Source organism: Salarias fasciatus, chromosome 17 (genome assembly GCF_902148845.1).
Source record: "Salarias fasciatus chromosome 17, fSalaFa1.1, whole genome shotgun sequence".
Lineage (NCBI taxonomy): Eukaryota > Metazoa > Chordata > Actinopteri > Blenniiformes > Blenniidae > Salarias > Salarias fasciatus.
The window spans coordinates 7640565-7656772 of record NC_043761.1 but is presented as its reverse complement, the minus strand read 5'-3'; the positions used below and the strand labels follow the sequence as shown (position 1 = coordinate 7656772).

At 42.6% G+C, this 16208-nt stretch overlaps 1 protein-coding gene across 2 annotated transcripts in view; it reads right to left on the bottom strand.

Annotated features, from left to right (window-relative positions):
- Positions 1-16208, bottom strand: part of tbc1d22a (TBC1 domain family, member 22a) — a 121082-nt gene that overhangs the window by 94187 nt on the left and 10687 nt on the right. For both annotated transcript variants that reach the window (XM_030113355.1, XM_030113354.1), the window contains exon 6: positions 3006-3076. In XM_030113355.1, the coding sequence (XP_029969215.1) occupies positions 3006-3076 (71 nt within the window). The remainder of the gene's footprint in view (positions 1-3005; positions 3077-16208) is intronic.

Genomic DNA, 16208 nt, shown 5'->3' with positions numbered 1-16208 from the left:
TCGTCTCAACTCATCTTTCATTCGATTTAGCTTATTTCTTGTTTCCCCTTGAAATTCTGCCCTCCTCACAATTCCCACCTTTGCGAGTTCCATCGCTGTCTCCCCGGGGGGGAGATGAAGTCTCACCATCAATTATACAGACCACAGGGCAGCTGTTCTCTGCAAGCTAAAAGTTTTCTAGTATTCTGCAAAGTTCTTTTTACGAACGCTACATATACGCATACACATTGTTAGCTACAAACCTTTGGGAAAACTCTCACTGCAGCACCTCTGCCAAGCAGGCACAGTGCTACTTCCTTACAGGCTTATTCCTAAATGCATTAAACTCCGTTCTTTCCACAAAATTCTTCACACAATACCCAACAATAGCAACGTGAAACAAGTGCTACTGAAATGCTTACAAATGTTAAAAAAATACTTGAGCATTCACAGCCCTTGCTCGATGCTTTGATTTACCTTTGGCAGCAATTACAGCTTCAAATTCCTTTCAAATATGACACCACAAGGTTGGCTTATCCGTCTTTGGGCAGTTTTGCCGATTCCTCTTCGCAGCACCTGTCAAGCTCCATCAGGTTGGATTAAAAGTGTCAGCACGCAGCCGTTTTCAGATCCCTCCAGAGATGTTCAATTGAATTCGAGTCTGTGCTCCACTGGGTCACTCAAAGGCATTCACAGAGTTGTCCTGAAACCGCTCATTTGAGATCTGGGCTGTGTACTTTGGGGTCCACTCCACCATACAGGCCTGATTGTTAGATTGCTGCAGAGACGGTTGTTCTTCTGGAAGGTTTTCCTCTTTCCACAGAGGAAGGCTGGAGTTTTGTGAGACCATTCTTGGTCACTTCCCTTCCACGATGGAGGCCACTGTGCTCACTGGGACCTTCAGAGCAGCAGATATTTCTCCGTACTCTTCCCCACATTTGTGCCCTGTCTGGAAGATCTACAGACAATTCCTCTGACTTCATGCTTGGTTTGTGCTCTGACATGCGCTGTCAGCGGTGGGACCTTATAGGCGGCGTGTGCCTTTCCAAACATGTCCAATCGACTGAATTTACTGCAGCTGGAGTTCAATGACGCTGCAAAAAAACTTCCTTGGGATGATCAGTGGAAACAGGAAGCACCAGAGCTCCATTGTGACCTGTGAATACTCATGAACGTGTGAGTTCTTAGTTTAGTGTTATACTGAAAATAATGTATGAAAGACTGAATTAATCATAATTTTAATTTTTGATATAAACATTTTTTTGCTTCTTTTTGTTTATATTAAAAATTGCCAGGATTTCCAAACACTTATGTTCCAATTTAAAATATATTGATCTGTCAAGACAACTGAGACTATTTAACTTTGCTGTCATGGAAAATGAAAGAAGTCCCAAAATGGTCACATTTATACAAAATGGGAAAAAAAGGGACTGTGGTATCTTTAGATAACATTATTAATCAATTCTTTAAGGACCGGTTGATTCATTTTGTCAACCCGTTAGTTAATTTGTTGATTAATGGTGACATTTTAATAACAGTGTTAAATAAAATAAAACGCTGACATTTTGACCACCTGACTCATAAAAACCCCTAAATCGAAAGAAGTAATCAATTGAGGATTAATTTGAAAAGAATGGAGCAATTTTCCAAAGTGAAAACAAAAGGAACAAGATTTGACCAAAATGTATTCAATCAAAGAATCCCATCAAAACTGTTCAACAGCAGTTCAATCGCTACACGACAGTAGCCACACACATTCTGGGAGTGAGCAATCAAAAAACATGTGTTTCAGAGACTTGTGCAGATTGCTGTAAAGATTTTCCCACTTTCCTCATTCCGTAGGCCAAACATTTTAACATTAAATGTCTCTTTCATTCTCTTCAAAAAATTTGCATCCGATGTTTTGTCGGATATGAAATGAGCCACTTGTTCCTACTTTCGTGATGCATTTACACCTTTGGCAGAGGAGTCATGGTCTCCTCGATCTTTATGGGTTCATGCAACACAAAGCTAGCGCTATCGGATAATAAATAACAGCGATTTAATCTCCTCCCACCTATATATATGTACGATAGATGCATACACACACACAACATCACTTTGAGCCATTGACCTTGCCTGTCCTGCCACCGCCGCACATGCAGGTATCATCAAGTGGGTTCAGAAACAAAATACCGTGCTTCCCTGATGCATACTAACTATCGTCACCTTTAAATCTTGAAAACAGACAGACAATGGCGAACAATCGAAAACAAATAAACCCCTAATGGCATGTTGTTCACAGTACAGCAGTAACCGTCCAGAGGTTCCTGTTTCCCATAACGCAAATCACTGCCTGTTCTACAGACGCAACGTAGTGATTTGATGTGGTGTTATGAGCCTTGAGAACCAAACGGCGGTTCTATTAATGGCTAAAATGGCCAGTTGGTAGCGTCCCCACCACAGCGAGCCACACACACACACACACACACACACTTGCACGCACCTTTAATGACATCTTTTCTGCGGCACATTAGCTATTGTGCGGTAATTAATGGGAGAGTCATGGCGTTCAAAAAGCCAGTCATCTCTCTGCAGACTGGGAGCGGTACACCACAACAATGGCTTAATGAGTAAACACACCGTGCGTCTCATGAATAAATTATTTGTGCCTCGCAATTAATTTTCCCTATTGAAGTTGGGGGGGAAAAAAAGCAGGACTTCTACCAGTCTTCATAAATCAAAAAAGGGAGGGGGGGGTAAGCAGGGAAAAAAAAAAAAACAAAAAACATGACAGCAACTTTGTGGGTGTGCGAGATTATCTGTAATGTGTTTATTTGTGCAATCACATCTGCGCGTGCACGTGTGTTTGATTAATCCCCGGTTTTTGCTCAAGGTTTATGTACGAGGTTATACAGATTTTCGGCCCCGAGTGCATTTGCATGTCATTGTTTTTAAGAACATTTTTGCGGTTATGTAAATTAGTCTGAATGTGTCTTCTAGCGGCTGACTGTACAGAACACGCGCACGGTGCAGGAAAAACTTACCGAGAGGAGCTTCCACGCTATGGGCCGGACCTGCCGGGGGATTCCAGACCAGCTCAGTTTGCGGAGCTCTTCTGCAAAACAACAACAAAAGACACGGCACTGAGTTTTCTACAGTTGATCGAGGGATCGGTCCCGGATCAAGACAAATTGTAAAAACGCTTTTAAAAACAGAGGTTGGGTTTTTCTCCTCAACATTTCGATTGCTCTTGTGAATTTAGACAAACAGGATGGGAGAGGGTCAAACATACAGTCAAAACCAATCTGGACTACTCTTTCCAAACCAAACAAACTTCTGTTTCTAATCTCAGTTCAGTGTGAGTCAGAGTGTCGTTCATGCAATAATGACATCCGAGCCAAGAGAACATAAAGAATACAAACAATTCATGAATAGAGGACAGGATTTATGAAAATGTCACAATATTTTCCACCAGAAGAACATGGTTTTCAGATTCTCTTTTAGTAACATTCTCACTTTTTTTTGACTACATTGAATAAATTAAGTTTTAGTTTTTTCCACTTGTCCTTCTTCTTACTAAAACAGACTTTAGCAATTAACATAAATACGTTTTCATTCTGTACATTTACTGGTTCAACCCACTCAAGGATCATTTGAACTCTATGAGGCTCATAAACTTTAAAAAAAAGTTTAAAATGAAGTTTTGAACAAACAAACAAACAGAAAAGTGAAGAAATTTAAATAAATAAATGACCATTCAGCGGAGCTCCTCACAAAAATACCTGCTTTCATCTACTGCAGATGTGTTTTAATAGTTTTTTGCTATTCTGGCTAAGATTAACCTGTTTATTTATACCTGACGAGCTACTCAACCACAAATAATCGCCATCACTAAAGTTTTCTACCCCATCAGTCTTCTCTTTCACTTAAACTGTGCAATGGGTTAGAAAAGGACTATTAACTATATTTCCTCGGGGTGGCTGGGACAGACTGTAAGCTTTATATTATGGAAAATCTGATGAAGTTATGTAAATTGATTTTTAAATTGGGGAAAAAGGAATCTCTCCTTTGAGTCCATTGGGACACAAAACACAGATTAACGCCAAGTGCTGGCCGGCCTATATTCTTCCCGCTCTAAAATCTCAGGTTAGCATGACGATCAACAGTTACACCACAGAAACTACTTTGTCTTGCTGTTTTCAGAAACATCAAGATCATATTTTGGAGTGCCAAAAAGAGCTCATGTTCATGAAAGGAGACATTTTACTGTATTTTTGCAAAAGGACACAAAGTTTACAATCGGCATGATGTTAAAATTGTACTTACAGTTCAAACGAAAAAACAAAAAAATATAATTTGTGGATGCTGATGCATTATTATGCTGTTATTCCTCTTTGTTTCGACATCCCTCTAGTCTAGTTCTTCCCTAAACTAATATGAAACACGCCTTGAACCACAAACAAATGAATATTTTGTGTTTCTTTATGCATGCCACTATTTTCCATAATTTTATTCTAGAGAATTCACATGTTCATTGTGTAAAGCAGGTGGTTTATAAAAGTGTCTATATAGGGACTTTGACCTGGCACTGTATTTGTCATAGAACTTTATCGAGAAAAATAACATATTGAGTTCATATCTGAAATCTTGATAAAGAAATACTGAGATATGAATTTAGGGCCATATCACCCAGCCTTCCTTCAAACCTACCTTGAGGACTATTGGAAATGTCTATAAGAATTATCTGAAAGGAAAGGGGTGATGACACTAAACGGTGTGTGGCATTAGCTTTAAGCAGACTCGTTCCAGTTATGGCTTCAACCTTTGACAATGCTACATATCTTGCACCTATATACCTGCTCCTTGAAGGCAATGAAAAAGGAAAACGGCTGCGTACCAGGATCGGGCTGTTTAGTACATCGGATATATGATTATGTGTGTCTTTTAGCAGTATTTCTTCAAAGCGAGAGGTTCCTGGATGGGTCCTCAGTAACATTAACTCATCCATTATTCACAGATAGGTCTCCCTCCGCCCGTGCCCTGCAAGTCTACAATCCCCCCCATTAGCATTCGACAAGTCGGCCTGCCACCGTCACACCGAGACAAACATAAAAACGCAATGGAAATCTCTTCACTTGTAATTGCGCTGCCACTGTTTTACCTGCATTCCAAGAGTAAAGGAAAAGAAGAAATTGATTTCTGTGTAAATGAAACGGCACTGCCCTGACATACTTTTTCTTCAGTTGGGGAAAAAAAAAAAAAGGGAACAAATGTACCTAATGAATAAGCCAAATTCCTTCTCAACTCTTATTCAAGGGACTGGCTGGAAATTGATAAGCCCTTCGTAGAGAGTGAACAGTATTGATTAGCGCTGCCAAATGACTCTGCCTTGCCTGTTCTTCAAGGCAAACGCAACGGAGAGCCAGTGACAGATAGCAGAAAAGGAAATAGCAATCAGCTAAACGGCAATGGGCTAAGTCCATTGGCTAAATTGAGTGAAACGCATTAGAGCTTGTTCAGCTGATGGGAGCGGCTATTTATTTACTATAGTTCCTGCACATCTCCCACTTAAAATTTCTTCCTTACTGTGTCCCCTGTGACTTTAATTATATAGAAATTCAATACGGTGATCTAGTGCACAGCACGGCTCTGTTGGTTCAGAGACATTCAGAGCCACACACTGTGTGATGGTTTCGATTACCCCAAGGCTACCTGTGGAAGAGCAGGTCGCATTTAAAAACAGAGATAGAAAAATAAACTTTCACACACTCTCACATCTTAAAACTTTCAAAGGAATGTTGGTGCAGGTTTTGTGTGCATCCTTCCACATGTGTGTATCATATCTTTCTTTCTTTTTTTTTTTTTTTTGGTAATCCAGACTGCAGTGGTTAGGGTTGTGTGTGTGTATATATATCAATATGGTAGGAAAAAAAACTATAGAAAGACTGAATTTGGTGTAATAAGATTGCGTTAGCACGGTGCTTGTAAAGACTGTTATTCTGAGCTCCACTTGGAAACATGAACCTCACCCATTTCGCACATCAAAGGCTGCTCACAGGTCTGGGGGAAGAACTACTGAATTTGCAGGAAAAAGAAGTTTTTATAAAGCCTTTTGTGGCTCCAGAGGGATACGAGGGAAGCCTGTTAAATTCCATCAAGTGATGTCACCAGAGTCGGTGTCAGCTGGGGCTGAAAACGACAAGTGTGGATAAGGACGCAGTCATCTTATGAGACCTTTGCAGGCCAGTCTTCACTGCATGAGGGCTGCAGCTCGAGCCAAGATTGGCATCGTGCACTGTCGGCATTTGGTACATGCAAATACTCAATACTGGCACAAGGGTCTGATATGAATAAAGAAAAAACAGTGGAATAAATGTTGATTATCTCCGGCTCAAATGCATCAGTATCAGTTGTTAGTGTTCCTTCTAATCTGTCTTTTCAGGCTGTTGCAGTATTAAGTGAAGGTCTAATTGGTGTGGAGCAAATAAATTGCTGTACCCAGAGCCACTGCTAATTGGCCATCGTGGTGTCCGTTTCCTTAATTTAGTTGTTGGATTAGGATGACATTTCACAAAAACAACTGTGTGCATGAGAGCATTGATTCTGATGACCCGATTATTCTCTTTAAATAGTGAAAAAACTCAAAAAACGAAGATGACATGCTTCGTTGTGTTTTAGTTGTAGTTAGTTGCTAATACTGATGCTGCTGATAGGATCGGTTTGGGTTTCAAACTGTGTCCATCGGACTTATGGGTTTACATGACTAAACACTCCTCCCGGTCAGAGCGAAGTCTTCAGGGTAATCACAGTGAGGTGAGGTGGAAACCCTCTGCAGCAGCCTCAGCCGGTGAAACCGTTAACCCACGTCCGTCTTCAAATTCATTAAACTCCTAACAGCTAGTAGAGGCTGTCTCTTCTCTTGCCTCGCACCCTTTGAACCTTCGTTTGCACTGTCACACAAAGAAATGAGTCCATGAATCTTGGAGGCTCGGGCTTAATTAAACTATGTTATATTTCACCTACCTGGCATTAATCTCACCGTCGGGGGCAGAAAGAGGAGGGGTGAGGGCTTGTGGGGTGTTAGTTGGTTAATGGTCTTTACATCCTGATGCCACAGCGGTTTCCAGAAAAAGGCCCATATAGCTACTGCTCTGCTTGTGGAAAGCCATGGCATGTACGGAGGTGTGGAGCCATTTTATCCATGAGACGCTGCAGACGGCCTCGTCTACTGAATATCTTCCAAACACTTGACAACTGCAGAATCCAAATCACATCCACTCAAACCAGAGCTCCACTGACTTGCAGACACACAGATTCGCAGTCACAACAGCAGCGGAGTGTGAAAGAGACAATGATGAGTTCGACTTGGACGAATACGTTGAGGGATTCTTATAGTTTCCTACATTTTAATTAGTCCTGAGCTAAAAAGGCTTCTTTGAGATGGGATCTACATCAGGAAATATATAATCCATAATCCGTCTGTGAAATAGACTCTGAAGTGATGCATTATTCTAATGCAAATATACTCTCACAGGAAATCTGTCTGTACCCCCAGTTTCTAAATGTTCACTTTATAGCTATACTCGTCTCCAATTTCTGAGAAAATCATTTCAGAGGAATAAAACTCCATTTCCCAGAGTGGGCAGAGACGGAGAGGACGACACGAGCACGGTTGACGTACGGGCTAAATTGCAGATGTCGTTTCATTAGTGTGAGGCTAGCTCATCTCTCAGAAAACATATCTGACTCTCAGGGGCATCTCTTGTGCATTATGAATGAGACAGCCGAGCCCCTAGCTCCACTGGAATAAATTAAAGGCACTTCGTGACATTTGGAAAATTAATCTGTTGTTTTTTTTTGCGGGTTGTCCCCCCCACACACACACACACACACACACATACACACACTTCCCCTCGCTCAGTGGGCACTTGTCACAATGTGAGCGAAAAAAGTTTCCTCGACTGTCCCAGAGGTGACTGGGGACTAACTGTCCCCGTCAGTTTCCCCGAACAAAGCTAACAATGCAAACAAGCCATTTTTAGTTTGCCAAATGTGACAGTCCTCCCTGTACATAATGAAATGGACTCAAAAACATAAACAAAAAAACACTTGCGTTTTTAAAAAGTCTCTACAGGAACAATGTAGGCAAAACTCATCAGGGGGAAAAAAAAACTCAATTTACAGTCAATTCGCCCCAAAAGCAATTATTTCCAAGCACACAAAGCCACGTATGAGCTAGGGAAAGGAAGAGAAAACACTATAGCTCCCTGTGGGGACCAATAAATTACAACATTATTATGTACATTCTTTGGAATTAGTGTGATCCTTACGGCGAGTGTTTATCATGCTGGTGGGTACAGACCTCCAGAGACTGGCGAGGACAGACAGGCCTGGAGGAGGAGCCGCTTTCCTTACCGGCATGACGGAAAAAAAACCAAAAAAAAAAAATAAACCACCTGTAACATCAGCGATGTGCGATTCAAGGGCGAGTGCCACCAGTCTCTCTCTGTGGCCACTGTCTTCCATTATGCATGAACTTGTAGGGGTGCACTTTGTCTTGGCTGGAGCTAAGCTGGAGACCACAGGGGGTGATTAGGACACGGTGTACTTTATGTTGAACACCCACACCAGCTGCTCCAACCCTCAGAGGGAACGGATGCTCAATGTCGCCTGAAACACTCAGAGGGCTAAATATAACTAATTGTGTTTGTATTTTCATTAAAACGAATTTAGCCGCCCGGGACAACTAAAAGTGTGACCTGAGAGGATCTGCAAAGGAATGTGAAGGTCACACCCAATCGCTCCAACGGGGGGGGGGGGGGTTCCAGATGCAGGTGCGGTGCGTACTTTTGCCGGCAGCAGCTCAGACGAGGTAGACGCGGCTCGGAGCCTTAAAAAAAAAAAAAAAAAAAAAGGCCACCTAAACTGTGCTTGCAGTCGGAGGAAAGAATGTGTCTTACTCAACTCCCTGGCCCAGATTCTCCCAGCCTACGCGGGGATTTGAGCCACTTTCATTTGGGTCATCGGACCACTTTTTTAACATTTGGCTGGAGAAGACTTTTTTAAAGGCAAAGGGCCCGTCAAGAGAGCACGGGCAAAAGTAGAACCGCTGAATTTCTTTTATGAAAACTTCATCTCGCATTCATCGAGACAAAGGTTCTCAGTAAAACGAAGCTCAGAGGTTTAAAGAATGTGCAGGCACTGAGGGGCTCAGTGTGCCAAGCCAATCCCTACCATCACAATAATTGTGATTTTGTCAGATATTAGTATTGTGCACCTGTTCTTTTGGTCTCGTTTCAAGTGCAAATGCACAATCTATACCTTTTTTGTTTCAGAGAGGTTTTTAATACTGCAGCCAGTGCGTAGGCACCACTTCAGCTAACAATACAGTCAATTTTTAAAACAGCCCAATGGAAAAAACACTCAGCTGTGAGAAGATGCATTCATTGAGCCTAAAAAAAAAAAAAAAAAAACTGGAGTCTACATGAAAGCCAAGTACACAAGTCAAGGGGCACGACTAGAGTCAATGTCTGCATCAACACAAAACTATATTCTTCCTGAGTGGACTGAAACAAAGGAGCTGTAGAAAACCAGGCCACGAAAAGACCATATACAACCCAGCAATATGAGAGGAGGGGGGGGGGGATCAAATGGAGAGCGAGTATGAGAAAGTGCGCGTCTAAGTGTGATTGTAAAGTGTGTATGTCAAGAGAGTGGACCTGCAACTCTTCCATGTCTGCCTGTCAGTCAGTCAGTCTGCCTGCCTGTGTGCAGCGCTGTGTGAAGGCCGGCGAGAAGAGTGGGAGACGGCGGCAGGAGAGGGAAGAGGCGCTGTCAGTCAGTGCTGGCTGAGCAGGGAGCTGACGGGAGCGGGAGGGGAGGCGGTTGGCGGCCCGGAGCCATGCACTATTCAGGCATCATTCAGACGGAGCGCGACCACTGGGGCAAAACACCGCGAGGTTCAAATCAACACACACACACACACACACACACGTGAATACCTCACACACAGAGACACACACCAGCAGCTACTGTAGGTTGGTATTCTGCAACAAGAGTTTAATGCTGCTCCAAAAATATCTTGTAAACCGTATGTGATGCAACGACAAGTAATTTTACCTTAATTCACTTCCATTTTGGGCGGATCTGAACGACTTGCTGAGGTTGTCTTGGATAGATTTTATGATAGAACTGCTAAGTAGGTGAATGCCATACCTGGAGGGCATTGTTCCAGCATCATCTGGCACTTCCTCCAGAGTCATTTTGCCACTGAGGTCAGAAAAACAATCCAATGAGGACACACACCTTTTATCACGCTGTGTATTAAAAAGTTAAGCTCCCCTCCTATAAACCTTGAATGCTGTAAGAGAGTCCTGAATGGTCTAACTCATCTAAAGGACAAAGTGATAGCAGCCAGGGAGCAGACGGCTCGTAAACTAATGGGACTCTTGTAAAAAGATACTCCCTCCCTGGATTATACCTGCTCAGGAGGCCTGATGGATGGCCCAGATGGCTCCGAGAGGACATCGAGCGTGGATGCGTATGCACAGGTGTGGGAGCGTGCGTGCGTGTGTGTGTGTTCCTCGGTACGAAATAACAAGGCCTTGTACAGTCAATTCCCTGAGCGCCGGCCTGCCTTTAACTGATTTTAGATGAAACAGTTTCCAAAATATCTGACCGGGTGACATTTTCAAATAGTGAGATTAAGAGGAAGCAAGCAGATGGTTTGGATTTTGTTGTGTTACTATTCCAGGTGACAGTTGGATCGGAAGAGGCTGTTTAAAAAAAAAAAAAAAAGGAAACGATACATTGATATATTTAATGATTTGTAGCATCCGCTAAAAAATAAATTAATAAATAATGGAAACAGTTGGTGAGAAATGTAATTGTTTACAATCTGCTTTTGTAAATTGAATATCTTTGGGATTTTGCCTGCTAATCAGACAAAACATCTCATTTAAATCTAACAAACTAGCATGGAAACGTTTCAGCGGGAGAAATATCGCCAGCTGAAACACTTTTAAGAAAAACAACAGCAGGAAATGTTCCTGCGATAATGAACAGGCTCTAACTGCACCATCGCCTGCTGTTTGTCAGTCTTTTTATTCGAAATTAAACTGCCACGTAATGTAATCCACTTCATACATCTGGTCTTTATATAGATTCCCCATTACCTCTGTTGTGAGGAGGATCAGGAGCGGTGTAAAAAAGAATATTACCGAGCATCTGCAGCCACATTATCTGGCGGTTAGCACTGTAGCTTCAAAGCTAAGAGGTGTGGGTTCCATTCCCGGCGTTCATGGGTTTTCCTGTTGGCCTGGCAGTCGATATGCGTTTCTCCGTGTACTTGCTCCAAAGACTCAATATTGTTAACCTGTCCGTGGGGCGTCCTGCCTTTGATGCAATGTTAGGAGGAGACTGGCAGCGGCATGCAGAGCTATCATCAATCATCAGCTTTTATGTGTTCAAAGCAGACGCAAAGCTTTATTAACTCAGGTGTCAAGCTCATTTTACGTCAGCGGCCACACACAGAGCAATTAGATCTCAAGTGAGACGGACAAGTAAATATGAGCATTATAATATACAAATAAAGAGAACTCTAACTCTCCATCTTTGGCTGTGTTGAGTACAACAAATTATGAATGTACCATTAAGAGGCTGATATTTATTCAACAATTTTATCATGATCAACATGTGCTTGAAACTAAGGATTTTTAGTTCACTACTTTCATCTTACGGGTCGGACTGGACTCTGGAGGGCCAGTTTGGGCTCCGCACTTTCCAGTGGTGAGTAGAGAACAGGTGTGAAGTGTGCGAAGCAGAGGCCTCTTCAGCCAACCTTCTTAAATAGAAGAAAAGACGATAAAATTCACATGGACGACCGCATGGTGCAACATATGAATAAACTAAGCCAGACAATCTGGGAGGATGCCGACACAGGAGACAGCTGGTGGTTAGGCCAACCTTATTAAGTCAGGTGTTACGCCCGGGGAAGCGCTCGGAGGCAGCACGGCACACACACACACACGTGTGCACCGACTGTTGCAGTCACAGAGAGAATGATTTTAAAGCAAAAAAAAAAAAAAAAAAAAAGAAAAAAGTGGGGGTGAAAAAACAGAATTCTGTGAAATGGAGATTGTGTACTTTTCACAGCATCCATTATTTTAAGAGAAAAAAAAGTCACCGTCTGTTTATTTCTCTCTAGTGGTTATCACAGAGATCCCACTGATGTCTGTCCAATTCACACACAAAGCCTCAGTCTGCATACTTAGACCATCTCTTTCCACATTATCTCTTCTTCTGCACCTCCAAAGCCTCTGACGCACAACTCTGAAATTGTTGCACACAGACAGGCCTTTTAGGCGAGGCATTAGGGCCGAGCTAAATTGAATTACATTGCCACTTCACACTTTGATGCCGTCTATTAACTTTAACAAACACGCGCTGATGTTAAGCCTATCATATTGTGACTGCTGTGTAACAGGATTGCAGATCGCGGGACCGCAGAGTGCAGAAGCGTGGCGGAGAGGCGGCCGGGCCTCCTTAGAGCGCGCATGCTGCAATGAGCGAGACGGCGGTTTGGAGGAGGCGCGCGCCGCCGTGCTGCAGGAGTAACAAAGAGCTGCAGCACCCCCAACAGAAAGGACAGCCACACACACACACACACACACACACACACACACACACATTGGCAGTGCAATGCAACGAGTCTTCCATGTGGTCAGTTATTTGTTGTTTTTTCTCGTCGCTTATGAGCACTTTGTGTATGTTCTCGTATGTTATTTGTGATGTGTTTGCAAACATGTGTGGGAGTGCACGTGAACCGGCCTCTGCCACATATAATGGCCACATCAAAAGCCGGCACACAGAAGAAGAGGGAGGAAAAAAAAAAAAAAAAAGAGAGAGAGAGCGAGAGGAACAAACAAGAGAAGCAACTGATGAAAAGAGGGAAGTGAAAGAGGGAGTGAGGATAAATTGCCTGGAAAGAGAATGGCAGAACGCTGCATTGCCATAGCAACAGCAGTATTTCTGCCATCCAGCAATAACCGCTTCCTGTCCGTAAAAATCTAATACTGTGACTTTTGGGCTGTCAAAGAGCGAGTTAAGAGGAACAGTAAGTACACCACGATGAACCGCACAGTTCCCGATGGATGCAAATGCACTTTGAAACACACACTCAACTGCACGGGAGAAGCAAACTAGTCAAAAGTGACAAACTCCTAAATCATTTCTGTCTAAATAGCACTTCATTTGTTGAGACATCTATCCTCTTTATGGAACATTTAAAATGGATGTTGTTATCATAAGAAGTCATTTAATTCCATCTCACATGACACTGTTCAATTTAATTGTATCCCATCGTGGAAATCCTTAAGATCTGCAAAAGAGTTATGAAATGCAATCGTCTCTAAAATTGTAATTGTTATATTTGTAACAATTGTAATTGTTAAATACTGACCGAGATGATTCAATGTCAGCTTGCAAGCGTCTCAGAAATCAGGAACAGAATGTCACGCGGTGCAAACATGCCAGAAGGAAGCACTTTGTGTCAAGTTGTGTTACTTTCTGTGAGGATTCAGTCACGTGTGTGGCTGAAAATGTAATTTCATTAGACTGGAAATGATCAAGAAATAAAATCTTACAAAGACCTGTAGGTGACTGTGTGTTCTCCCAAAGCCTCCATGATTTTTCCAGAGTGGTTTCCTCCCATAATCCCAATAAAAGCTTGTTTATTCAGTGACAGAATGAAGCCTGTCCGCCAGTAAGAATGTTTTATATGCTGATGCTTATTTGTCTTTGTGTTAAATCCCTTAAGTTCCTACATCTTACCTGGGGTTGCAGTCATTTTAGCTTTTTTCCAGAGTTGCGATTGATTTATTTTCATGGTGATTACTTTGTTTTCCACTTTTTTCCGGCATGTATTTGATTTAATTGAAGCACTGTCTAATATAAATAAAGAAAACGGCTCTGCTGATTTTATTGATGGCTTCAAACCATTGAAACACTTAATTATAAAGTAGGAATCATTGTTCGAAGGATTAGCAGCTCTGACTGGAAGCGCCCTATTCAAATATATTAGGAATAAATGAATAGTGAAAACTGAGCATAGGACTCGATTTTCATGCAGTTACAGTAGCAGGAAGCCCGTCTAGTAAAAGAAAAAAAAATGTGCCTACAGTTACAAAGATTAAATTAAATCTGCAACAATATCTTCAAGAGAGCATCCATTCGGCTTTTAACCTTCCAGCTCCAAGTGGGATTTAAAGGTCAAGACTTAACCCGATGAAACTTATCATTTTGGCAGAGCCCACACTCTGCAGTTATTTCAAAATCAAAGACATTTAATCCAATAGTCAAGACACATAATTTTTTCCATGTTTACAAACTTTGAATAGAATAAGTAGAATAAGTATTTATGCTTATGTATTAATGAATTATACGAACAAAGCATAATCACTGTATTTACTACAAAAAATAAAAAGGAACATAAGATGCTAGATTAAAAAAAAAAAACTGCGTCACTGCTTTGTTTCTGCAGTCTTAATACATTTACAAGTCACAGTCTCGTCTGCTTCACTGCACTTGGAAAAGATCTTTCATGAACTAATGAGCCCTCAATGCTAATTTTAAAAAGCTTCATAAAAAACAAAAAAACTAAAAAAATCTAAAAAGTCTACTCCTCTGTTAAATCAAGCCTCCAGATTCTAAAAACAAGAAAAAAAAAAACTTTTTGGTGACTTTTTTTTTTCAAATTTTAACTCATTCTGAAAAAAAAATAAAAATTACATTTTCATACGTTTTAGTCTCAGTTGAGGCAATCGACAACAGGAAGGGAAATTTCACATGTGCATCCTGCTGGCTGCAGGAGTAAGTTCTTTTTTTTTTTTTTTTGCGTGACTGTTTTAACTCGGTCTCCCAGCTGGAAACGCCTCTTCCTCGCTGAGCATACAGTGGCCGCTGTGTTGAGGTTCGCTCAACAGACAGGCTCGCCTCAGGACATCAGGAATAATTAGCCGGGATCAACCCGGCATCAATCACCGGCGCTCACACGCGCGCACGGGGTCACCACCTTCTCCGCGACCTTACATGCTAAACAGACTCCTGTCACAACCTGTCGCAAGGCTGGATGGAGAGAGAACAAGCTGGCGAGCGAGCGGGAGAGTTAAAGAGACGACGAGAAGGGGGGGTGGAAACTGACAGGAGTTTCTGAATGCGGAAATTATGAAGGCGAGTTTCACAATATCAAGACGCAAAGGTGTGAGATTCCTCGTAAATCTCGACACTTTTCTCGATCGTCCTACACGGTCGAGCCGTCATTCGCTCACTGTGTGTATTCAGGAGTGTTCTCGGAGACTGATGAGCCCGGGTTGTGTGTCAGGTCACACACACTGACCAAACAGTCACGAGAAGCGGAGTCTGTCCTCCCCGACATGTCAGGGGGCTTGGCCCAAAAACATGGCTGCCTCCGCAATTAATTACACCGTTCAAGTGCGGCGACCGGCCGATGGATTATCCCGGCCCCCGGTCCTTCCAGCTCAAGGACGGTCGGTCAAACTTCCCTTTTACACAAGGGGGCGTCGTCCCTGCTGACAGCGTCTGCCGGCGCGCGGGGAAGAATTTGTATGGGCGCGGATGCGTCGCAGGCGGGAGCGATGACCTCTCCGTCAAAGGACAAGCAGCTCAATCTGTGTGGACATCTGAATTTAAATGAGGGCTGCTCGAGTCAACGCCTCCGGACGATAATGCAGGGAAATTGGAGCTAAATCACAAAACATGTCTTCACAACAAATAGGCAAAAAGCATACTTTAGTTTTAGGAATAGTTTATTAAACCAGGTTTAAATTCCTTCACATGTAAGCTTGCTTTCCCCCCCGTTTTTTTGTATTCACATCTAGATCCCATTCTTTGCTGCTGCAATGACCCAATTTCCCCACGGGGATCATTAAAGTTTCATCTTATCTTATCTTATCTGCCCCATCCTTCTCCCCTCCCCAATCACCTCTCAGCGCCCTCCTCCTCCGATCCTTCACTTAATTATGTCCCGTGAATGAAGTTCATCTCTCATGCTGCCAGCAGCCGGCAGCGTCGCTCGCCTGTTCTCGCCCATCTAATCACGGCGCAGAGACTCAACTAAATTTAGACAGCCGGCATGTGATGCCTGGCAGGTCCTAATGGGGGCTGACATCTCAAGACACTCTGCTGATGTACAAGATACACTTTGCCCGGGCCGGCCCCGCCATCGCTGT